The sequence below is a fragment of the Balaenoptera physalus genome, assembly GCF_965194825.1.
Source record: "Balaenoptera physalus genome assembly, chromosome: 9".
NCBI lineage: Eukaryota > Metazoa > Chordata > Mammalia > Artiodactyla > Balaenopteridae > Balaenoptera > Balaenoptera physalus.
In genome coordinates, this window is record NC_138888.1 from 7,079,394 (window position 1) to 7,104,750 (window position 25,357).

The window sequence follows — 25,357 nt, forward strand, 5'->3', positions numbered from 1 at the left end:
AAAGGTAGAAGTGCTCAGGCAGGAAAATAAAAGAGAAAAAAAATATGAATGTGCTTTTTGTTGTGAGCCTTTTTATACATGTGAATTGCTGATTCTTGAGCAAGGCAGTAACAGCTGACAAAGAATTACCCTTCAGACACATGGAAAAACCCTCACAGAATACAGCAAACCCTCCAAACGATCAAACACAGGCCACAGCACAGCACACTTAGAAGCACAAGGAAGGCTCAACGCCCTTCCTGGCTGCTGCCCTGAAAGTGGTCACCTGTGGTGGCTTCCTGTGACACCCATGTGGCTGACGAAGGCGCAGAGCCCAGGGGTGCACAGTGTCCCGGCCACTGCTCTGAGCCCGGCGGCCCAGCCCACCCTCCTGTCCGCCTCTGCCCCTCACAACAGGAACCTGACACACCCGCACTTCTCAGCCTCAGATACCATCGGGGCAGCGCTGTCTGTCCGGGGAAGCGCTGGAGTCCTTTAAGAAAGGGGTGGCTTCTTTTAGGCCGATTATCAATGTGTTTCATTCAGAATGTGAGTAAAAGAACTTGGCCTGTGTTGCACGGGGATTGAGGTTTGCGGCTTTGAGGAAATGCTCCCCTCAGTGAAAGTGCCCGAGTGTACGATTACAGAACATCACCCACCGGTGAACCTGTGTCCAAACACCAAGCTGTGCGAGATGCACTGAGGCCACCAGCAAACCCGCTTGTGCATGACAAGTGTGCCACCCTCTGAGCCCATCCCGCAAACCAAAAACTTAAGTACTTCTTGTCAAAGGAATTCCCATAATCTCCCTCCACAAGGTGGTCCAATGCTCCAATGCTTTCAGAGCATTTTTAACAAGCAAGTTCTTTCCACATCTTCGCAATTGTCTCTTCAAAATCAAGATGTGGAACAACTTCATATCACCCAAGGCCTTTCCAGCTACTCCAGGATAAGTAATATTCATTCCTAGATACTCTAATTCCTTCCATGCTTTGATTATTCTCAGTGGGCTTGTCTAAATCCTCTCCAAATTCTCCATTCCCCATGTTGGTACAAGATGTGGCCTTGGGCTAGAATTACTCTCTGAGGGAAAATGAGTGGCCACCTGCTAGCTCTCACTCGTGGGACCCCAGTTGGCATACTCTCTTCATGCTTTCTCTTTGGCTTGTGCACACCTAGTCTGTAGGCCTTTTTTAAAAACCCAGAAACTTAATAACAATTGAATTCATTCATTCAGCTGATATTGATTCAGCACTGCTTATCTATGTACTTTTCTAGTCAATAGAATCACTAATGAAACTCAGACAGAGTCCCTGCCCTCTGCAGACAAATGGTGGCAGATGAAGTCCTCTGAGGGGACCAACAGGACACAGTGGGAGAGACCAGTGGGCAGTGGAGAGGTGGGAATTCTGCTCTAGTGAGAGTGCTCGGAGAAGGCGTCTCTAAAGAGGCAACTTTGGAGATGAATTGGGAGGTTGGGATTGACATATATACACTAATTTGTATAAAACAGATAACTAATAAGAACCTGCTGTATAAAAAATAAAATAAAATAAATTTTTTTAATTTAAATAAATAAAGAGGCAACTTTCAACTGAGACCAGCAAACTTGATGAATCCCAGCCTGGAACTGACAAGGAATCTAAATCTATCAATGTTTTGCTTGTCATTGGCCCCAAATCAAGGAATTTTAAGATGTACTTTGTCATCCTCATTCCAGAGCTTGACAAACGCAGACTATCTGCCATTCAAGTTAAGTATTCTTCGCACACGCATAAGCATACAAGGTTTTCCAGATGAGATTCAGACGGTTACAATGTGTAACTAAATCACAATCCTCACCTCCCCACTCACAAGCAAGCTGAGAGTTACACAGCATGTATCAGCTCTTCTCCACTCGTGTGCTGAGACCCTGTACGTGGGAAAGCAAAATAAGAGCCTGAGGACAGCGCTTCAGATACTAGACGAGAAAGGTGGACTTTGATGCCCCACTGTGCCTTTGGCGACCACGCTTTCCCAGACGAGTAAGGCAAACCCAACCCCTGCAAGGACGTCATAAGTTAAGGATGCTGATATTCCCAAACCCGTTGCAGCTGTCAGGTCCGTCCAGAGAGTGCCGCTGCTCTTGATGGATCAAGGCCTTCCATTGTCAGTGCATTTTTCAGTTCACTTAATACGATACTGAGAAGTGAGTGGATTTATAGGAAATATAAATGCTTTCTAAAAGCCACAAACAAAATGTCTGAATGCATGCCTCGCTTGTCTCATATTTTGGTCCACGGGCTGTGAGTGATGTGGCAGCTGATGTCTGCTGCACTAGAAGAGGACCATTGTTGGCATCATCCTATTGATTTATGGATGTCTAGATGCAAGGCCAGTGCATGGCTTCTCATTTGGAAATTGCCAGCCTAGAAGAAGAAGCAGCTTTAAAATAGGTCATTTGCCTCCAGGACATTTTTCCCTCCTTTCTTTTTTCTTTCTTTCTGTCTATATTTCTCTTTTTCTCTCTTTCTTTCTTTCTTTCTGTCTATATTTCTTTCTTTCTTTTCTTTCTTTCACCTTTCTTCCTTTCTTCTTCTTAAATATTTTCCTTTTTCTTAATTCTTTGAATATAGAGAAAGGGATAACAGTAAAGAAACAAGAAAATGGAGTGTAAACAGAAAAAGTATGTAGAAGAATACAGACATTTGTCCAATAAAGGAGAAAAGCATAAAGTTAATTTTCTTGGAATTTTATTTTTGTTTTCTTGGCTTTTTGTTTTCGGTTGTTACTGGTTTTGCCTTCAGCTGCGGAACTAAGTTGGAATCATTGCTTAATATCTTTGCTGTAGATCCCTCACTAGTTATTACAAGTGATTTCTTGTAGTAAAACCTGGAAAGTATTTTTCTTTACTGCATATGTTTCCATAGTGATAATGTATTAACAGAAACTCTATATAGAGAATCCAAAAGACTCTAAGTCATTCTTTTTTATCAAAACTCTTAGAAAATTCACTAAATTTTACTGAGGACTGAATGTAATTACTGCATGGGCTCAGGGCATTGGTTATGACCCAGAAAGTAGTTAAACTCCAGGCATAACTGCCAATACCCAACTCCCTTCTGACCACTTTGCTATAACTTTTGGATGGAAATTCTACACCTACTAGTTCATTGTTTAGAAAAGATTGATTTTTTTTCTATTTGAAGTATCTCCGTGTATGTTGAGAATTTAGTATGTTTAAGTTAACACTTAAGTGCCCATGTGAATATTGATTCAAAATAGTAGTGAGTATTGCCTTGACATTCCTGGCTGCGGTGTAAGGGAGCCCTCAGCTTCCCCAGAGCCACCTGGAGGGCAAAGGCTCATCCAGATGGATTTCCGGTTATTTTGTTACACCATCACCCAAGGACACAAGGCATTTCTTTGTCTGTGTATTGCTTCCTCAGTCACTGTCCTTGGGTCCTCCCTGTCTTCAATGGTTCAAGTACAAAATGAAACTTATCAAAGAGCAGGGACTTCAGGGAAATAGGAATTTCAGAGAAGCAAACTCTATAGAGTTGAGGAAAATCGCAAATACTATCACACACTACTTAGTGTGGCAAAATTGAAAAAAACATAAGGTCCAGTGCCTCTCGCAGTGTGCAACAATGGTAGCTGTCCTCTTGGTTCAGTGCAGGGGTAAAGCCTTCCAGGCTCTTCAGTTGCACTCCCCTCGGTGGCACACAGGGAGGCTCCTGTATTGTCCTTGGACTTGGACTAATATTGCTAATCCACCCCCACTTTCCAAGGGAAGGCCACTCGGCCATCTCTTCATTCCATCTCTTATTTGCCTAAGACTTCAGATTTCTGGAAGCCCCTTTAGCTCTTTACAGACTCAAACACACGTTGTCATCATTGCCCACCACACCCTCACCCCCGTCGTGTCCCCAGCTGCCAGCAGCAGCAAGGTGCTGGGCCACTGCCCCTCAGAGGAGGCTCTGACTCCTACATTGGGGGGGGTCCCATCGGGAGGATCCCACCCACCCTCCCCCTCCCCTCATCCTCTGTGCTCCAGCCACATTCGCTTCCTTCAGTTCCTCAAATGCCCTAATTTGCTCCTTTCCCAGGACCCTTGAGCCCTGCTCAGAAGCCCTCATCCACAAGCACCACCCCGCCTCTCTCCCCTTCCCCTAGACCAAACCTACCCAGTGTTCAGCTTTCCCTCTGGAGCCACTTCAAGGAAGCCTTCCCTAACCTTGACCCCTGGTTAGGTTCCTTAATACAGAGGCTGGCAAAACCGGCAGAGACACTTGTAATTATACCTGTGTTGGTGCGATTACTTAGTCAAGGTCCTCCCCATCCAGGCTTTGCTACATGTCATCGGATTCTACCCTGGCTTTTCCTCACCAGCGTGGCATACGATGCCTGGGACATACTAGTCGCTCAATGCCTTCTGGCCAGTGAATGATTAGGGCGCTTGTATTAACAGCGAACCAGGTTGCAAGACAGGGAAACTGAGGCAAAAGCCAACCACGGGAGGGATTCGGAAAACAGGGAAATTTAGGCTTTAAAAGACTTGAAGTGGAGGCTGAGGACTCCCTGGACCTGGGTCAGCAAGATGTAGTTCCCAGCAAATGGAGGAAGTTTCCCGAAATGCTCCCAGGTGTCAATGGCGGAAGCTGAGCCCTCACACCTTTGGAAACTGTTGAAGACTCACCCCTGCTCTCTCACTATGCATCTGGAAGAAGGATATTTTCCTGCACATTCCTGATTATCTTATCTGTGTATTTTATTTTTAAAAAATCTGGTTTTTAAAATTCAGCAAGTGTCTCCTCCATGCCAGGCACCGTGCTGGGAGCTTTCCTAAACACACCCGTTCTCATCTCACAGCAGACCCACTTGTGGGTATCCGTTTCCCCATTCGACAGTGGAGTGAATCAACATTCAGAGAAGCTGAGCGACCTGCTTAGACTACTGCATGTCAGCAGTGCAGGAGCCAGGACTGGAAGCTGGGATGTGAGCAGAGTCAAATTCTTTTCCTTACAGAAGTCGGAGGAAAGGCCACCTGTGCAGTGGTTAGGAACTTGGACTCTGGGGTCAAAATCATCCGGTTCAGTCACTTTCTACCTGTACCATGGTCCAGGGACATCACTGTTCTCTTTAAGCCTCTGTTTCTTCATGTGCAAAATGGGCCTCTAAGAGGGGACTAAGTGAGACATGGATGCAAAGCTTATAGCTCCATGTCTAGTGCATTATGCGCTAAAGGATCACTATTATTCTTTTTATTATATACACATTTATTGAACAGTGACTGTATGAATATATAATTCTATATCCTTGATGTAAATGACGGGATTGCATTTAACATATTTTTAGAAACTTGCTTTAATGTTTCACTTCTAAGTATCTATGATTTTTTTGTTTGTGTTTCTACGTAGGCAGCAGTAGGTATCATTTTCTGATTCACACTGAAATACTAGAAAACTCCGTCGCCTGTATCTGGAAATGCCAATGTACTTTATAAGCAGAATCAACCACTAAATGTTTATGGGGTCAGGCAGTTAGATCTGAGGTACAAACGTGGCTTAGAAGGAATTCTTAAAATGGTGCTGAAGTTCTAGAACAAAATACTACGTGGGAGGCCATACAAAGAGTGAATTGTTGTTCACACTTCAGCTTTGATATGGAGACACCTGTGAAAGAAAATAATCCTTTCCCAGCGCTTACTGGTTATTTTATTTCCAGAAAACATGCTTGTTATTTTAGCAATTGCCTTGGCTTTCCGGTAGGATTTATGATAAATGAACAGCGACACCTACTGGTTGAGGATTTACTGAGAGAAGCTACCATTCGCACTTGGCTGTATATGAACCCAAAAATAATGCTGAATGTTTTGATTTCAGGGAGCAAAGAGCCAACACTGGAGTTTAAAAGCAAAAATCAAACCACGTACACATACATGAATATAGACAAATTCACTTTCTGGTATGAAGATTGCTCTTTTCTCCTCCAAAATTGTTGTGGTTTTTTTCCCGTAAAAATAGGCTTGTCAGAGCTGCTGCTCCAAGTGTTTTAGTTCAAGTGCCAAGTAAAAATGTTTGGCTTGAGTCACCTGTTTTTCTTCTCTACGTTGATTAGACAGATTGACAGAGGCTGCTCCAAACACACTATTTGTCTAGCTCATTACATATTAACATTTCCAAAGTAAATTTCCCCTTTCTGTAACTTCGTTATGTAAATATGTTTGATATGCAGTGATGCCTTTTCAGGATGGTGTTATCAACTTAACATGCAGCTCATCCTGGAAGCTTTGGTTAGAATAAGCCCAGGGAGGATAACACTGGACTAGTGGTAGGAGGGCCGGGATGTGGCAGCCCGCAGAGCCGGGGAGCCACAGAGCAGGCGGAGTGGGAGACAAATGGAACACCTGGGTCCGAATCCCAGTGAGGGAGCGAGTGAGATCGCAGTTCCCCAGTGTCACTGACGCCAAGGGTCAGTCACTGGCTCTGGGTCGAAAGCAGGCCGGGGGCTAGGTGTGACTGGAAAGGTCTGCCTGCATCCCCCAGCCCAGCTTTGCCTGGGGCCCAGCACTGGGGGAATTATCAGACATAGTTAATTTACAGAAGCCCAGTTTTTCATCCAATTTGGTTCACTGTATCTAGAGGTCAGCATCCAGGGAGGGAGGAGGGATGAGTAATTGACAACCCAAATCTCCAACCGGCCGTGAAAGTTATTTAACCCGAGTTTTCTCATCTGTAAACTGTGTGACTTGCAGGATTGTTACGATGATTACAGGAAACAGTAGATATGTCACCCCCGGCCACCCCCAGGGCCTGATGAGGAACAAATATGGGTTCCTTTTCTCTTCCTCCTTTTGAGACGTAAATCTCATTCTGAGTTGTGTGGGCAGGTAAATTTATACACGTTAAGTCGGAGAGTAAATCCATGAAGTCTGGTCATAAAGCCATTAGCTGACTTGTTCAGGCCATCAGGAAGCAGTCTCCTAAACTGTGGATACACAGGCAAGTCCTGTCCTCGTCTAGACCGGGGTCTGGAGAAGAGCGAAGAGCCATATGCTCTGCAGCTCAAAGTGAGAGCGTGCCCACACCTCACACTCCTTCCCTGCGCCACCTCCCCCGAATTCCTTCCTCAGTCTCCTTTCTTCTCTTCCTTGGTGACCTCATCCCAAAGCCTTAGCTACTTCTCCGGTAGAGATGCTCTCCAGCACCAAATCTTTCCAGAGCTTGCTGGACATCTGCGGGGGGTAGGGAGTGGTCTTCAAAGAGGAAAAGCCCCGGTCGGGAGGTGATAGGTGATGGCTGGGCATGACAGTCGTGACATTAAAAAACAAACAAACAAACAAACAAACTTGGTCCGAGCCCTCAGCCAGACCCTGTGAAGCCTTGATGTCTTCTGATCAGATGCTGAGAGGAGTTGTAAGTCTCCAGGACTTGTCTAGAAGCAATTTGTCCATCTTCTAGTCAGAAACATGGATCATTCTTTCTTGTTTATTTTAATAAGATTAAGAGCTGATAGGCGGCACATATGTTTTCTATCTGAGCGTTATGAGCTAACAGAGAAAGCCTGTCTCTTGTGAGGCAGCAGGCAGTGGACGGGGGCAGAGACGGAGGGGTGCTAATTAAGAGTAGGTCTCGATTTCCATCTCTCTGGATTTGAATGTGGACCCCACTGCTGACTGGCTGCCCACTAGAGTGACCTGCATGAGTGTTTAATGAGTCGGCCTCATTCACACGTTAATGGACAAATATGTATTGGGTACCATTTACATTCTAGGTATGAGCAAAAGGAAAAAGATCCCTGCACTCATGAGTTTACATTCTACAAGGGGAAACAGTTCAAGAAAGAAAGAAAGGAAGAAAGAAAGGAAGGAAGGAAGGAAGGAAGGAAGGAAGGAAGGAAGGAAGGAAGGAAGGAAGAAAGAGAGAGAGAGAGTGAGGGAGGGAGGAAGGAAGGAAGAAAGAAGTAATTAAATTATCCAGATGTGAGAGTAAAGTTGGCTGACTTTTTCTGTAAGCTCTAGACAGGAAACATCTTTTTTTATTGAAGTATACTTGATTTACATTATTGTGTTAGTTTCAGGTGTACAACATGGTGATTCAGTATTTTTGCAGATTATATTCCATTATAGGTTATTACACGATATTTGGTATAATTCCCTGTGCTATACAGTATATCCTTGTTGCTTATCTACCTTATATATAGTAGTCTGTATCTGTTAATCCCGTACCACTAATTTGTCCCTCCCCCACCTCTCTCCACTTTGGTCACCACAAGTTGGTTTTCTGTGCCTGTGAGTCTGTTTCTGTTCTGTATATCCATTCATTTGTATTATTTTTTAGATTCCACATATAAGTGATACCATGTAGTATTTGTCTTTTTCTGCCTGACATTTCACTAAGCAAAATATTCTCTAGGTCCATCCACATTGCTACAAATGGCAGTATTTCATTCTTTTTATGGCTGAGTAATATTCCATTGTGTGTATATATATTACACATCTTCTTAATCCAATCGGCTGTTGATGGGCACTTAGGTTGCTTCCATAACTCGGCAATTGTAGATAATGCTATGAACATTGGGGTGCATGTATCTTTTCAAATTAGTGTTTTCATTTTTTCCAGATATATACCCAGGAGTGGAATTGCTGGGTCATATGGTAGTTCCATTTTTAGTTTTTTAAGGAACCTCCCTACTGTTTTGCATAGTGGCTGCACCAATTTACATCAGACAGGAAACGTTTTGGACTTTGAAGGCGGTGGGTCTCTGCTGCACTACTCAGCTCTGCCTCTGCAGTGTGAAAGCGCAGCCGTGGACAAAACACAAATGAATGGTTATGCACCAATTAGATGTCCTAAAGTAGTGTCTGCCCCTGTATGAGAGCATGCAATCACTGTGGGAAAAGACAGGGGGAGGAGGGGGGCAGGGATCAGCCCCGCCTGGGGTGGTAAGTTTCCGGAGAGGCAGGTTTCAGCATTAAAGCAGGTGATCAGAGTGAATGACACTGAGAGGTGGGTGTGAGCAAGGACACAGGCAGGTGAGCAGAGACGTGGCAGGGAGGGAGTCCCGTGTGTGGGTATCTGAGGTCTCCAGGGCATTCCAAGCCCAGGGAACAACTGGACCGCTGCCTGTGGCGTGTCCCAGAAGAGCCGTGTGCCCAAAGTAGACGATAAGAAAGGAGGGAAGGGGGACCCACTCAAGATGTCTGGCTTTTCCCGAGAGAAACGGGGAGTCACGGCGGAATTTGAGCAAAAGTGGCGTCATGGAGCGTTTCGGAAGTCCTGTCTGGGGGCACCCGGGTCACGTCCAGGGGCAGCGGACTCTAGGAGACACTGCGCCGGGGCTCCGATCTGAGGGGAGGCAGAGTTTCCCAGGGGTTGACTGAGGGTGTGAGAGGAGAAGAGTTAAAGCACCGCCAGGGGTCTGAGGTTCCCCCGTGCAGCTGGAGGGAATCCGAGCGCCCCGGGCGTCCGAGGATGCGCTGGCGCTTGCACCGCTCATGCGCAGGGCCCAGCACAGAGCCGGCTGCGTGTGACTGTGAAATTAACGTGAGGCTCGTGATTCGTGTTAACGATGGAGCCATTCAAACCTCGATTTGCGTCTGAGCTAAAGCGCTCACCAGCTTGTACCATCTTCCAAAGGTCCGGAATCTCTGAGTCTCCATTCCCCACATCTGTCAAATGAGTTTAAGAAAGAAAACGAGCAAACCTACCTCAGCGAATGGTTACGATGAGGATCCAGGAGGATGGTACCGGCGCTGAGTGGGTCTTACTTACTTGATCACTCCTTTCCTGGACCCTTCGGGCCGTGTTTTAGCGAGTTCACTACTCACGCTCCCCCCAGGTTTTTACGTGGGCCGCGTGTCCCGCAGTCTGACCACAGGGCTTTGCCTGCTCGCCCAGTGTGTTCGTTACGCACTCACTCAGTCGAGCCGCGCCTGCCGGGATGTAAGAAATGGGTGACACGGTGACAGCTGCTTCGGTGGCTCCGCAGAACGGCAGGCTCTGCCTCAGGCCCTCAGAGGAGCTGCCGACCATGATTAGGCAGAAGAAAGGGAACTGCTCACGTGGCCAGCTCCTCTTCAAAGAGAGTTTAATTTCCTTTGGATGATAAGAGTCAGCATTTAGAACGGGAAAGCCATTAATTTACAGCCCACGTGTAATACAGTCTTTGACAACTGAAGACTCTCCCCCAGCTGGGCTGCACACGGTCCTGCTCTGCAGAGGCCGCCCGCCTGGGCCCAGAGCAGTCGCCTCTCCAGGGGTTTGAGGCTCGTGCTTCACCAGGAAGACCACCGCACTCCAGAAGAAGAATCGGAGGTGTGGAGGAGAGCGCCACTCAACAGAAGGATAAAACCCAAACTGTCTGACCTTTTCTATTTTTTAAACAAGTTTCAGCCAAGAATCCAGACGTTAATAATTATACAGTTAGTCTTCTAAATGAGATTTTCACACTGTTATGTGCTTCCAATAAGAGATGGGAGGACATTACAGAGTGGTTTTGCGTTTCGGTGTGTTGGAGCTGAAGCTGTAGATGGCTGTCGGGGAAAACCTCAGGCTCTAAGCGCGTTTGGATGGGCCTCACGTCAATTTAAGTGGAATCTGGGAATATCAGGACTAAAGGTCGAGCCCCAGAGGTGAAAGAGACTAGCTGCTTCCCTGGACAAACAGAACCCTGAACACAGCAGCCCAGGCCATCTCGGCCTTATGGAGAAGGGACACCCGGGGTGCGCAGCTATGACATTCGAGGAGAGGATGCTGAAAGGAACCTCTTTTGCTAATTGTACACAGAGATCCAGAACTTAGTATTGGGTCTCCACCCGTTCCCATTTGGAAGCAAAATGAACAGCTTGTGCTCCAGGGAGGCATTTGAAGCAAAGAAGGAGTGAAGTGCAAATTAAAGTTCCAACAATATCCTGTCCTCACTTGCTCTCCCCACCCCGTCCTGGAGAAAATGCTGTAAAGGAGTTTCCCTTTTGGATGATTTTGAGATTTATCTTTTGTTTGTTTTTTCAAATATTGTTCCTTGTAAAAGAAAGTTTAATTAGCTCCAGAATCTGTTTATGAATGACAGTGGTCACACATTGATAGCTGTTTATCACATTTAAGAATAAGAGTTTCACAATTCTGCAAAACAAATTGAGAACCACCCCGCCCCCCTCTTTCTTGTGATCTGGAGCAAGGACTATCTCTTCCTCTCCTCTTTCCTTTACTGGCTGTGGCACTATTCCTACCCTGGGTTCCATCCCCATCTGGCCACATCTCTGGGCCTGCTGTAATTCATTCAGTTAACCTATGCTGATGTGCAGATGAATTGCTAAAACAATCATTTCCTTTTCTTTTTTTTTTTTTTTTTTAAATTTATTTATTTATTTATGGCTGTGTTGGGTCTTCGTTTCTGTGCGAGGGCCTTCTCCAGTTGCGGCAAGCGGGGGCCACTATTCATTGCGGTGCGCAGGCCTCTCACTATCGCGGCCTCTCCCGTTGCGGAGCACAGGCTCCAGACACGCAGGCTCAGTAGTTGTGGCTCATGGGCCTAGTTGCTCCGCGGCATGTGGGATCTTCCCAGACCAGGGCTCGAACCCGTGTCCCCTGCATTAGCAGGCAGATTCTCAACCACTGCGCCACCAGGGAAGCCCTCCTTTTCTTTAATATATATATGCGTCGTAAACGGCCTTCCTTCTAGTGGAAAGAGGCTCTGGCCGGGGAGAGAGGAAGGAGGTCAGCAGGCGGTCACGTGGAGCAGTGCTCCCCAGCCGGCTTCCTCGTGACCATCTGTGTGGCCCGTGGCAGACGAGAGCCGGAGTGTAGGAAATGCTCACTCCTCCGCCCTCACCGTGGAACGCACGGCCAGCTGGTACCCAGGCGCATCAGCCCGGGAGCAGGGCCTTAGGTGCTGTGAGGGGCTGTGCAGGCTTGAAAGCTCAGGCCGGCAGCCCTGTCACAGTCGGTCCAGGGACCCCAGTCTTAGTGAAAGGCCGAGCGCGGTGCGCGTGCCTTAGAGTTTGTACGTGCCTCCTCCAGACCAGGGAAGGGCCGACAGAGAACCAGGCCCAGTGGATGAAAGTGGCCCTCAGCGCAGCAGCTCCAGCTGCCGCTTCCAGACACTGGCCAGTGGGGATGCAGAGGCCACCTGCTCTAGTACGAGGGCCACCACCTGCCAGCTGCCTTGTGCTCCTTACACAAACATCTGGGGCAGCCAGGTCTCCGTACAAGAGCACACCCTGCACCCCTGCGATACACACGCACTCACGCTCGCCTGCTCTCACACTCACCCTCACGAGCCCACATTCACCCACACGCTCACTCTCACTGTCCGATGCCCTGGGCCGTGCCTGCCCCAGGCTCCCGCCGCTCCCCATTCTGCGTGCTGGAAGTCCTCCCCATCCCCTCTCCCAGGGCAGCCGGCACTGGAGGCGCCAAGCTGCTGACCCAGCAGATGCCCCGCGTGCTCAGGGCCTGCACCCACGATCTCTTTCATCCAGGCACAGAAACTAAAAAGAACATTGGTGCCAACTTAGCACTTTTATTCATGATATGCGTAAGACAGAATTTAATCCTTCTGTTTCAGTACTCTCTGAAATACTTTTCAATTCTGCTTCAGCTGAAAAGCAAGATAGGGTAAACTTCATGGGAATGGATCTGCCTCTCAGATTTATGTAGATACATAGCAGTTCTATTGATCTAAGGGAAACACAAGGACCTAGTTAATGAGAGAACGGCAAACTGTCACGGAGAACACGTGTTTCGTGAGGCTGGTCCTGAAGGCTAAAGGATAACGGGGCTCAGACTTTGACAGGGAACTGGGTTTGCAGCGCGTGATTTCAAATAGGGCTTTAAATTCTTATTCCACGGATTGCTGTTTATTGCAAAAATATCATACCAAGGTTGGGCCTTGCTTTCATTTTTATAGTGACAGCCTTATGTGATTCCATTGAATCTTCTGGCAATCTCAAAATATCCAGCAAGCACACAACTTTTACTTTGAAATGAGAAGTGCTTTCAGTACGAAGTTTCTGTCTATGCTCTTGGAAAGGGGCCACCCCCAGGAGACTGGGTCCCTGCCCCTTCGGTGTATCTATGAGTGTCAGCACATCACATGGTTACGTGCCGTTGTGTAATTTATTCCTGAAGATGCTACTGTGGGAGCTACATGGTCATTATAACCTGGCACATTAGAAAACGCATAATGGTCTAATAGTCTGAGAGATTTTCTGTCCAAAATGCTTGTAGTATTGAAGTGTGTTCTCAACCACATAACCACAGTGTTTGAAAAATTGGCTTCCCCTGTCCTGCATCTGCAAGACCAGCTTGTGAACTATTATAGTACACTTGCGAACCATTGTGGGGATAGTCCGGAAATGGGCAGCGCTGCGCCATATTGGATGTAGTTTCCTTCACCATTTCCTAGTATTTTATTTTAATAAAGCAATGGGGAGAGGCGTCATTGTAAAATATACCTCTGGACTCTTTTTTAACATCATGGATGACTAGATTGATGTTATATTGGTACACAGTTTTTTAAATCCTGCAGCCTTTTTTGTCAATTGCATTCACACAACTCCATCTTCTTCCTTCAGACCCTTCCTTTGTTCAATATGCACCGGGCACAGCTCCACTGACCCTTCCGGCCAATGGAGTGCATATATGCTTCTCAGCCCTCAGCAGTGCTGGTCTGTGAACCCGCCTACGAACTCATCCAAAACGCCTCTGTTAAATGAAAACTGAAAGATTCTTCATTATCACAGAAGCAATGCGTGCTTATCATAAAAAATGTTAGAAAATTACAGAAAAACTAAAAGGAAAAAAAGCAACCATAATCTTATATAGCTGGAGGTGGGATTTTTGACTCATTGCTGCAGAGCTTTCTGGATACTTTTTACACGCATACACACACATATACATTTTTTAACAGAAATGGGTTTGTGCTGAGTTAGCAGTTTTCTCCCCTTAATAGTGTGTCACAGACACCTTTGTATGACCATGTTTAATGGTGACCAAACATCCATTCATGAGGATGTGCCTTGATTTATTTAAGTATTTATCTTTCGGAATGGTGACAGTTTTCCCATGGCTTATTTTTTGCTGCATTCCTGAGTTTTCTCTAGGAAAAATCCCTAGAAGAGGAAGTTTTGGGGGCGGAAGGATGTGCATACAAGCTTTTTAAAGCTTTGAATACAAGCATTTTCTCAGTTCTACGGAGCACATTTTTATATATCTTAACATTTCTGAAATTCGGATAATGTTTTAAATTAATGTGGACATTTATGATGGCAGTGTTTTTTCTTTCTTTAGTCAACCTGTTATTAAATTGAAGGTGCCCTTTACAATTAATGTCTTCTTGGAATTAAGCCACCCAGCCCTGTGGACCCACCTCCCAGAATCCCATTGTACAGTGTGTGGTCCCTCCTGCTGGCAGAGCGGGGCCGGCCTGCTCCTCACGCCCTCCTCTTTTCACCTTTGCCAAATGATAAGCAGTATTGTTTCTTGTTCATCAAGGCAGCACATTTCTATATGTACGATTCACCACAAATTAATTACTATTAGCATATTTCTTAGAAATTGTAATAATGTTGGTATGACTTTGACTCTCCTTAGTGTAAAAAATATGAAACTGTGTTTACACAAATATTAAGAAATTTTAGTGGCAGATATAGTGTGCTCATTATAGAGGCTTTCATGTAAATATGATTTACATTAAATTAAATTCATCTTGATCTTAAAATTACATCTTCGTTAAAGTCCTCTAAAGTTCCATTTTATTTGAAATATCAAATGAACCTAAAGCCTTGGTTGGCCGAAGTGCATTTTTTAGTTCTGGCTGCATTTCCGTGCCCTTCAGGGATGGTGTAATTGTGCTGACCTCGTGACTCATCGTCTGAAGAATGATTACAGATTCTCAAATTCCAGAGCTCAGTGATGGCGCGGAGCATGACTTGGAAGGAGCACAGATTGACAGAAACAAGTTGTACTTGCCTTGCAACAGGGCTGATCACTGAACATGGAGAGAGAAGAATCCATCTCGCCTGAGTGCAATGGAAATACTGGGGGATAAAGGAGTTTAGAAATTGCTTGTTGCAAGTCAGCTTATTTTCATTAGCCTGAAAGACATTGCCTTTGAGCTGATACTAAGAAGTCACTTTGTCATGGTACATGAGGCTTTGCACTCAAAGCCCCGTTGTTAGTGATGTTACAAAGCATGACTTAGGTCACAGATCAGAGGAACAGAGTAAGGAGGTCCTATCAAGTCACAGTGATGGAAGCATTAAAAAGGTTTGTATACACTGAGCTGACATTTCACTCCAAAAAGGACTTGGGACACCTTACTTTTTTGGTAGATTTGAGAAATAGCAAAACTGGGCCCATGGTGGTGGCATCGGCTTCCTTTCGGAAAGCATCAAACCAAACTTTATAACTTAAAAAAAATTGGTGGGCAGATTTCACTGTAAGTGCAAGAATTATGTCAAATCAAATTGCAAGGATTTGTAGGGAAAGAAACCCTGGAGGTCGTGAAGGTCATTCCTGTCCAGACTGTTTACCAGCGTCTCTAGCCCACGGTTTATTCCCAGCGTGGACCTGCGTCAGATACAAATTTACTTGAGATCCTTGAGACTAACTTAACAGTCCCCTTTAGCAAACTAAGTGTATCTTTCAAAACTGACAGGAGCAAACGTCCACTTTTTAAAAATCCACTCTTTTAACTGCCATATTGAAAACAGCAGGTGTAAATTTGCAGGTAAGCCTCCTAATCCCCTGTTGCCACTTCCTAAGTCGCCCAGGGGTCTGAAACACGGCACGGGAGCCTGCCTGGCCGTGAGTCCTTGAGGACCCTTGGTTCCCATTCACGTTCCCTAGAAAACGGCCCGGAATACCGATCACGGTGAGCCCGCTTCTAAGGAAAGGCACTCGATGGCAACTGCAGCTGCCACAGATGAGCAGCAAGACTGAAAAAGAGGTTCATAAGCAGGTGACGACAAATGACAATGAATGGGCTTTCCCCCAAATCCCACCGTGGATCTTACTGTGTGACAAAGCTGGTTTCACGCCAAGCAACCTGCTCTCGGTCTGCACTAAAGTGAAGGCCTGTGAGACGCGTGGGACACAGACCAGTGTTCAGGGTAGAGAGTCAAGAAGCTGAAGGAGGTGGTGGGAGGCGGCTTTATCACTCCTGCCTTCAACGAAACTTAAAAAAAAAGAAAAAAAAACCTATGACAGACCATCCCAATAGGAGAAGAATTCATTCCACTTTTTTTAAGACCCTAAAGGAAATTATACTCTTCTGCTGGAAATCCAACCCAGGTGGTACAACTTGGCACTGTTAGGTTTTTTTAGAAGTTGTTGCTGCTGCCTTGAAGGAGGAGGGTGTCAGGTTCTCTGCGGCAATAAAGGGGAAGTCATGGCCGTCTGCACACTTTCGGTGACTTCGCTGGAATGAGCATTTCCCTCCTAGGACAGTCTTCCCGTGATGGGTATGTCACGGTGAGCCATGTCGTGATGGGGGAGGGAGACACTACGACACCTTTTCCTCTAAACACAGAGTTGGAAAAGTGGATGATCAACAGGCAGTGTAAACAGAGGGAACTCTGGACCATTTTTGCTCTCTGAACTGTGCATCTTAACTAACTGGAGCTTTCTGATGCCGTCAGGGTCACCGAGACAGGAAGCCATGCTCAGGCTCTCGCTGGGCTCGTGGACACTGATGATATTACGTCCATTTGTGGGACTGGCTTGTTCTCGTCTCAGTTCATCCAATTTACCCTCAAAGACCTGAAGTGTCACCAGACTGTGGAATTAGGCCAGCCTTGCAGAGAGAACCAACCACTCCCTACTTCATGCAGGCTCTAACCCCTGTCTCGGCACTTTTGCATTATAGTGTAATTATCTGCATAGGTGTTGGTGTCCGTCTTTCCACCTTCTTTAAATAAACCTTTTTTAAGCACCTGCTCTGGGCCAGGTTCTGGGGAAGGCGGCGCTCGGGACACCTGGGCAAGCACCCCTGCGCTCCTGCCCTCAGGGGAGGTGGGTCTAGAGGGGATGATGGTGCAGGTGATGGGAACGGGGAGCAGGTACAGGGCGGGGGAGCAGCCAGATGAGCAGCGAATCCAGGTTTGGGCATCAGGGAATCTGCCCAGAGTGGTTTCCTAGTTGAGAATCAAAGAACCACTAGCACGGGTGTGCGGGACAAAGGTGGACCTCGGGGGAGGCCCAGGGGGAGAGGGTGCATCTCCCCACAGATGTCGCCACCCAGAGGCTCTGTCCTCGTCTCCATGCTCCTGCCCCGCCCCCACAGCCCAGCACCACGCAGCCTCTCGACAGAAGCCCGCGGAACGAGGGAACGATTCCATGTTCCAAGCGGCTGCGCCTGGGAGCAGTTTTCTGTCTCCCCAGCAGATCGTAGCAGCAAAGGTTCCTTTAGGAGCTATTAGCCTTTTGAAAATTTGATTCTAGTCACAGGCAAAAATGGGATTTCAAAGAATAAGGCGTTAGATCTTTATAATTATCCCTAAAAATACTCGCTGAATGCCCATTGTGGCTGGCATAACCCAAGGTGTGGGGCAGTTTTTGAAAGTTCAGAATAATATTACGTCCCAACATTAGCAAGCATGTTGCCAGAAGAAAAGGGGGGCCGTTCCCCCCTGAAGATGAGCAGTGCACTCTGTGAGGGCCTCGTGGCTCTGGGTTCTCTGCCACCAAACCGAGAGGGAGGAAGGGGGCGCCACGAAGTGAACCATGTACACTCCTCTGTTCATTGTTATTCGGCTTAATGAACAGAAGGATATTGGCTAAGAGGCAGCCGTGGAGATGACATTTCACTTCACTCTCCTGCAATCTGCCCTTATCTTAGCAGCTCCGAGACACGGTACTGGCTCTTTAGCTGCCACTTAATTAGCTGGCGTTCTACTTCCTCCGCAAAGCAATAAAATCAGGAGGAAAAAAGCACTGGCGGTGGGGAGGAGGGGGCAGTCTTGTAAGTCAGGGTTTTACTTCACACTTGAGCAAGACTCCGCAAGGTGTGTGTTGCTGGGAGATAACGGTTTTCAGGCTGCTGAAGGCGCCAGGCTTCCGCTCGGCTCTCAGCACCCCTAGGCGGTCGTTATCTTGGGCTCACACGCGGCCCGAGGAGGCTTGGCGCTGCCCTGATGGAAGGGGGGGCCGATGTCAGGGCCTCAGAGGGAATCAGCTCCCTAAGTGTGGAGGGCTTCCACCACTGTCTACTCCTTGGGGCACAGATGCCCATCGGGGAGGATAAAGGGGTGTTGCTCCCACCATTGTTAAGAGCTGGGAACCTTCCTTAAGGAGTGTTACCAACAGAAACAGAAGCCTGAACTGTCTCAGCCCCATGGAGACTGGTGTGTGAATGAACAGCTCAGACCCCATCTCTGGGCTCTTCTCTTCCTTTTTGAGCAGGAATATTCATGAATAATAATTGAGGGCACAGGTCCTGGGGCAGAGAACACCGGGAGGTCCAGGAAAACCTTAAATAGGGGATGACCAGCCTCCTGCATCCAAGTGCCATGTGCCCACGAGAACTTCGTGTAGTGACGGGAACTTTTTTTTTTATAGTTTTTTTTTTTTGGATTGATTGATTGATTGATTGCTATGTTGGGTCTTCGTTTCTGTGCTAGGGCTTTCTCTAGTTGCAGCAAGCGGGGGCCACTCTTCATCGCAGTGCGCGGGCCTCTCACTATCGTGGCCTCTCTTGTTGCGGAGCACAGGCTCCAGACGCGCAGGCTCAGTCGTTGTGGCTCACGGGTCTAGTTGCTCCGCGGCATGTGGGATCTTCCCAGACCAGGGCTCGAACCCATGTCCCCTGCATTAGCAGGCAGATTCTCAACCACTGCGCCACCAGGGAAGCCCAATGGGAACTTTCTGACATTCGTTTCAGCTTCTGTCATTAGTGACTTCATGACTTCAAGGGTGAAATCCAAGTCATGATTCCAACTTTTAACATTAATTCTTAAGTGCTGCAGTGTTACTGGTCTTTGGTAGGGTGACCTTTACCTAATTCGCCAGGCCCTATCTAAACTACTGCACATGGAAGTCCTCTTCTGAAATCATGTGAACGGAGGCTTCCAAAGTCGGGGCGCCAGCCTGATACTTCACACCTAAAAGCAGAAGTCCCTCACTTAAACCCCTTGGTTGGCTAAATTAGGAGACTGTAGTCATACGGGGTCCAACTACTGTGAGTCACATTATGGATTTCTATGGCTTTACATTTATTAAGTTCATCCTATATCATCACTTAAAGGAAGGATAGGATTGCAGACATTAGAAGCAGGTATTTGTCTGCAGCAATTCAGTCGTTTACTCCATGATTAATGGTCTGGACGCTATCTGTCCTTGGTACAAGATTTGACAGAGTGAGCCAGCAGGTAAATCAGGCACCCAGAGACACCGGGAAAGTTAGACATAACTCAGGTCGGTTCTGATTTTTTGGACTTTCTTTTCACAAATAACTCACCATGTGTGGCAGGAAAATCCATACGCCCCCACTGTAGACAGTTACACCACATTTTCTTATTTCTGATTTTCTGTTTCTGCACATCTCTCCTACATCACAGACCAAGTGACTCTTTCAAAGGCTAAAAGTGAAGAGCATCCTTTATTAGAAAAAAGCATCTAATTTCTTTCCATTGACACAGCTAATTTCTAATCTTCTCTTGTTTCCCACCTCGCCTTGTCCTACTCACTTATTCCGTATGGAAGGTGCTCTGTTTATTTTTGTTCTGTGGTACCTAAGCTGGCCGTCTACCTCATCCAAGTAGCCCTCAGACTCAAGAGTTCTAGAACCACACTGTCCAACGTGGTAGCCGTCAGCCACGTGAGGCAGCCAAGCAAATGGAAAGCAGCTGATCTGAATTGAGATGATGTGAGGCTTCAACACACACCAGACTTCAAAGACTCAGTGAAAAAATGTTGGTGACATGTTGAAAATACAGTCTGGATATATTGCGTTAAATAAAATATTAAAATTGATTTCACCTGTTCCTCTTTTACTTTGTTAATGTGGCTACTAGAACATTTTAAGTTAGTCCTGTGCCTGTGGGCAGCTCTGTTCTAGACTGTGTCCTTTTGCCAATGGATTCCAGATCAAAAACACAAAAATGCTGCAGACTTACACTGGCAGAGTCTATTCCTGCTGGGTTTTATTAGCAATGCAATCGCTAACTGCAAAACTCAGTTTCTGAATGTTCTCTCCCACTGCCCCGTGCCCGACTCTCTTAATTAGCCATGCTGTGAGTGCTTGAGGCTGTGCAGCTCCCTGGGGCTCCCAGCCTGGCTCAGTCTGCCCACTGCAGCCCCTGCTCCTGCCCTGGCCACCCAACCAGAATCCACAGCCTCCACAAAGCCACGCCTCCCACCCTGACCCTCACCCTACCTCCAGTCCCCAACCCACCCCCCCCCGTCTCACTTCAACACCTCCAACTCAGTGGTCCAGAGTGAAAAGGTCCACCTTCCCCTGAAAGCCCCCAGCACTTGCACTGTCCCAGACCTGGAATGAGCACCATTCAGGGACCCATCATTTGACCAGACTCAGCTGGGTCTCAATTTACTCTCCGCTCCCTCCTGGAGACCTAGCCCGACTGCCCAGGCTGGTGGTTGCACACATCCTGTGCTCGCCCGAAACCTTGTGCACCATGACAATTAGGACACAGCTGAATATAAACTCCTTGAGGTCAAGAAGAGCGCCCAGCATGTTCACCACTCACACTGCCTAGCACAGCACCTGGCACGTAGTACGTTCTCAATAAGTACTTGCTGGCTGGAGGGAGGGCTGGGGAGAGGGAGGGAGGGGTGAAGTGTGACTCACATGAGACTGAAAATTGTATCTATGCATCCTCATATGCCCTCAGGGCACCTGGCACGCAGTGTGTGTGCTCAGTAAATTTTTTTTTTTTTTTTATAAATTTATTTATTTATTTTTGGCTGTGTCGGGTCTTCGTTGCTGCGCGCGGGCTTTCTCTAGTTGTGGTGAGTGGGGGCTACTCTTCGTTGCGGTGCATGGGCGTCTCATTGCGGCGGCTTCTCTTGTTTTGGAGCACCGGCTCTAGGCGCGCAGGCTTCAGTAGTTGTGGCACACGGGCTCAGTAGTTGTGGCTCACGGGCTCTAGAGCGCAGGCTCAGTAGTTGTGGCACACGGGCTTAGTTGCTCCGCGACATGTGGGATCTTCTCGGACCAGGGCTCGAACCCGTGTCTCCTGCATTGGCAGGCGGATTCTTAACCGCTGCGCCACCAGGGAAGTCCGTGCTCAGTAAATTTTGATTGAATGAATGAGCTCGAGCAGTGCTTCTAACCTGCAGTGTGCACACAGGTCATCAGGGATCTCATTAAAACGCAGATTCTGATTCAGCACTTCTGGGCAGGGCCTGAGAGTCTGCCTTAAGCTCCCAGGCAACGCTGGTGCTGCTGGTCTAGGGGCACATTTTAAGTCACAGGGAAGCAGAGGTTGGTGCCGTTACATCCTTTGGGTCCTCAGCATGGCTGGGCTTCCCTCGATTCGCGTGTCATCTCCGCACGGACAATGGCTATTCCAGGCTTCCTCCATCCTTAACTCTGCTCTTCCGCTTGACTCCAGAAGAGTAATAGCTGGCATCACACTAATCAGACGTAATCTCCTTCAGCAAATTGCTGTCCCAGGATGTTGCCTTCCCACGAGCTGAAAATTGGCCCTCCTCCTTTTAAACCACCACCTTGGAGCGTTTAGGTTTTCCTGGCCTTGACTTTCTCCAGGGCTTTCCTCCCACTCTTACCCACCCCCTTTCTAGCATCTTCAGTCTCCCTTCTCATTTTCTTTTTCTGTTTTCAAACCAATTCAGACCCCTCTGTCGTGAAGCCTTCTCCACTCCATCATCCCTGGGACCTTAGCCTCTGAACTTGGCTACTAATTGCTTCAAAGGACCAAAAATGTCTTGGTCTCATCCCTCCTGTTCCCTGGGCCGGCCTCCTCATGGCTGGATTCCCGTGACACTGGGCTCTCCTCATGCTTCTCAGAAGCTTAGAGTTTTCCAGCTCCTACCACTCATTCGTTTTACAAATGTCTGTCCATCCTGCCTACGCGACAACTGCTCTGCTAGCCCTGGCATTATAAACGGGATTAATTCTGGCAGAATGTGAGGTCTGTGCTGAGCATTTAAGGGTGACTGCGTGCTCTGTGAGTAAAGGGAGCAGGAAAGGAGGAGGGGCGGCCCCAGGCAGGTGTGGTCCTACAGGTGTGCAGGGGCCCCTCCTTCTGGGTCCCCTACCCTTACCCCTCAAATTAACTCTTTGAATTTCTGCTCTTTTATCCCAGTCTTCTTTTCCACAATAATCACATGGGATTTGAGTTGACATGAATTTGCAGTGGCTGCACCCTAACCAGATGGAAATGCGCAGCAGGCAGCCCGGTAGTTTAGGAGGGAGGTCAGGAATGGGGGAGGGAGTTTTCCAAGTTGTTAGCAGAGAGGTGAGGGACTAGCCTGATTTTAGAACCACTGCCTGAGGAGGGAATGGAATGCGAGGGGCAGAAAAGCAAATGCCACTGCGGCCAAGCCCCAGCCCACCCGGGGCTGTTCTCTGGGAGTTCCTGCAGATTTGCATCCTTGGACACTTCAGCACACGACTCTGGGCTGTTGTCCTCCAGCTCTTTTGTTCTCCATAAGCATCGTCTCTCCTACTGAGTTGTAAGCGCCTTGAACTGGGCACCTGGCATGCGGCAAACAGACAGTGACCACCTGCTATGTTCCAGACACTGGATCTGGGGGAAACAAGGATGAATAAGATTCAAATCCTCTTCATTTAGAAGAGGCGATAAGTGAGAATAGTTTCATATAGAGAGACAAACATTTCAGAGAGGAATATAAGAAAGAGACAGTACTGGAGAGAAAAATACCCTGACCTTTTTCGGCTGAGGCTATGGAGAGAGGGGCGGGAACAGGTGCGCTCCCAAGGCACCTATAAAACTGCCTAACACATAGTAAAGGTTGGACAAGCTGCAAAACCTCCAAAGACAAACATCTCTAAGATGTGCCAGTGGCAGTGCCACCAACACTGTTGGCCCCTTTCCAAAGCTGACCCTGCCCGGAGTTGCCTGGGGTTGGGCCCAGGCGTTCAAGGGAAGCATTCATCTCCCCTGCTGAGCTAGCAAGCAGAAGGATGCCCACAGGCATGTGGGACAAATTGGGCTCAAACTGCCATATGGCTTGAATTTCACATTTTGACTGGCAGAGTGTAATCGCTTTTACAGAGTCTAGTGCCTCTCTACAGATTGTAAATGATAAGGTCACAAGGATTAGAGACCAGTTAAAAATTATGGAAGACATATGCTATGCATTTTACTAACGAATGGCCATATTCAAACATGTTCACTAATGAATGGCAATATTTGAGTGGGTCCACTAATGAATGGCAATATTTGAGTGGGTCCACTAATGAATGGCAGTATTTGAGTGGGTCCACTAATGAATGGCAATATTTGAGTGGGTCCACTAATGAATGGCAGTATTTGAGTGGGTCCACTAATGAATGGCAATATTTGAAAGTGGTGTTGAATATGATACCCTGTGATCAGTGCTCCTTTTCTGGAAGGAGCCAAATGCTCCATGAGGTTTGGGAAATGCTGACTGGGAAGCAAAACTGAGCCGGCCTTGTAAGATGTTAAAGGGAGTGTTCAGTTAGATGCAGAAATTTACCCGCCAAGAAGTTTGTTGAGAGGAACACGGATGTGTGAACATCATCATCAAATACTTGCAAGAGTCCCAGCTTGCAGCTAAATCCTACTTTAGCCTTTGGAAACAAGGGGAGTGGTGAAGTGAGGGAGGGAGGTGGGGATGTGGAGGCTGGGATGGGGACAGCACCGCGGGAATCCTTCTTTAAAACGGTTACAGCAAGAGAGAGTGAGACAGGAAGTGTGGAGGCTTGGGGAGAGAGGATCGCTGCCGTCCGTCACACCCGTCACACTCCCCCAGGCGCCCTGCCCGCTGCTGTCATTGCCGTCCTCCTGGCAGGGCAGCGGCAGTGGTGCCGAGTCTACTCTGCTCAGAGTTAAGGCCCAGGACGCAGCCTCGGGCAGCTGAACCTGCTGCCCCCTTGTCTCCTGTTTCCTTCTCCCTCACCTGGACCTCCAGCTAGTTGGCTGTCAGGGTTTAAAGCCACCGAAGCTAAAGTTCACTTCGAGTCCTTTTCCCGCCAGCAGGATGAATTCAGGCCAGTCCAAACCAGGAGGAGACAAGCTCCGAGCACCTTGTTTCAGAGCCCAGGCAGGGGGAGCAGCGAAATGATGGAGGGCCGGCTGCAGGCCCCTCTTGACCCTGGTTCAGCCGTCTGGACAGGACTCAGAAGTGACTCGGAGTTATTTCTCTGGCCAGGAACACGTCTTTGCAGAAATCCAACATGGATAAAGAAGGCCTTAGCCGAAGTGCTGTGAGTTAGAGATTCTTTTGTTTTGTTTGGGTTTGACAAAGGCCCTGATTGGTGACAGCACGCTGGAGGGGAGGAGGGGCAAGTCATCCCTCACACACCTCACTGAAAGCAATCCAAATGTAAACTTCCCATACCCTTTGATCCAGCTATTTCACTTCTAGAAATTCATCCTACAGATTTCCTTTCACACGTGCTAAATGACCTATGGAGAAAGACGTTCCCCGCAGCTTTGTTTATAATGGCAAAATATTGGAAAGGGCCTAAATGCTCATCCGTAGGGGGCTGGTTAAGTGAATTCCGATACAACTATCAACTTGAATATCGTGAGGCTGTTGAGGAAGAATTCAGCTGTTCAGGGTTGCTCAAAGGGCACTGATATAGGACAGGCTATAAATGTATTAAATGAAAAAGCAAGGTGCAGAGCACGTTACATAAAGCAATATTCTATATACCATTTTTAGTCTCAAAATAGCTTCTATATATGCAGGTGACAGTGATTGTCTCTGGAAAGCTTTGTAAGACTGAGGAGGAAGGGAGACTTATTTTTCACTATTTGCTTTTTGCACCTTTTGAGTTTGTGCTGTGTGCATGTATTATTCACTCAAAAAATATATAAACCATTTTTAAAAACCCAGACTATGTGAATTGTATCCCAATAAAGCTGTTTTTGAGCAAGGAAAAATAAATGGTCAAGAAGCATTTTTAAGTTTGAAAAAACTGTAAATATTTTAAAGTAGGAAATAAGTTCAAATATTTTTGTCTATGATTATACATTGGACAGTTCAATTCCCAGGAGTATCATCACCAGGGGCACCACCCACACAGTTCGGAGCATTTATTAGGCACCTCTCTTAATTTAAGGTTCCCTGTTGAAAGTAGGTTGGCAGATATGGTCTCTTGTATGAGCTCATCTTCTCTAATAGGTTCTGAGACAGATGGTAATAAAGTTTCCCATTAGATCATACTCACAGTAAGTGTATAAATTAAGACTCTGCACAAC

At 47.2% G+C, this 25,357-nt stretch overlaps 1 protein-coding gene across 13 annotated transcripts in view; it reads left to right on the forward strand.

The window, feature by feature from the left end:
• Window positions 1–25,357, forward strand: part of PRKN (parkin RBR E3 ubiquitin protein ligase) — a 1,297,158-nt gene that overhangs the window by 1,207,499 nt on the left and 64,302 nt on the right. Inside the window, exon 12 of one of the 13 annotated variants that reach the window (XM_082475580.1) lies at window positions 19,665–19,874. The exons of the other annotated variants lie outside the window; for them this stretch is intronic. Within the exon in view, the coding sequence (XP_082331706.1) occupies window positions 19,665–19,697 (33 nt within the window). The 3' untranslated portion in view covers window positions 19,698–19,874. Of the gene's footprint in view, window positions 1–19,664; window positions 19,875–25,357 lie in introns of those variants that run through there. 13 annotated transcript variants of the gene reach the window in all.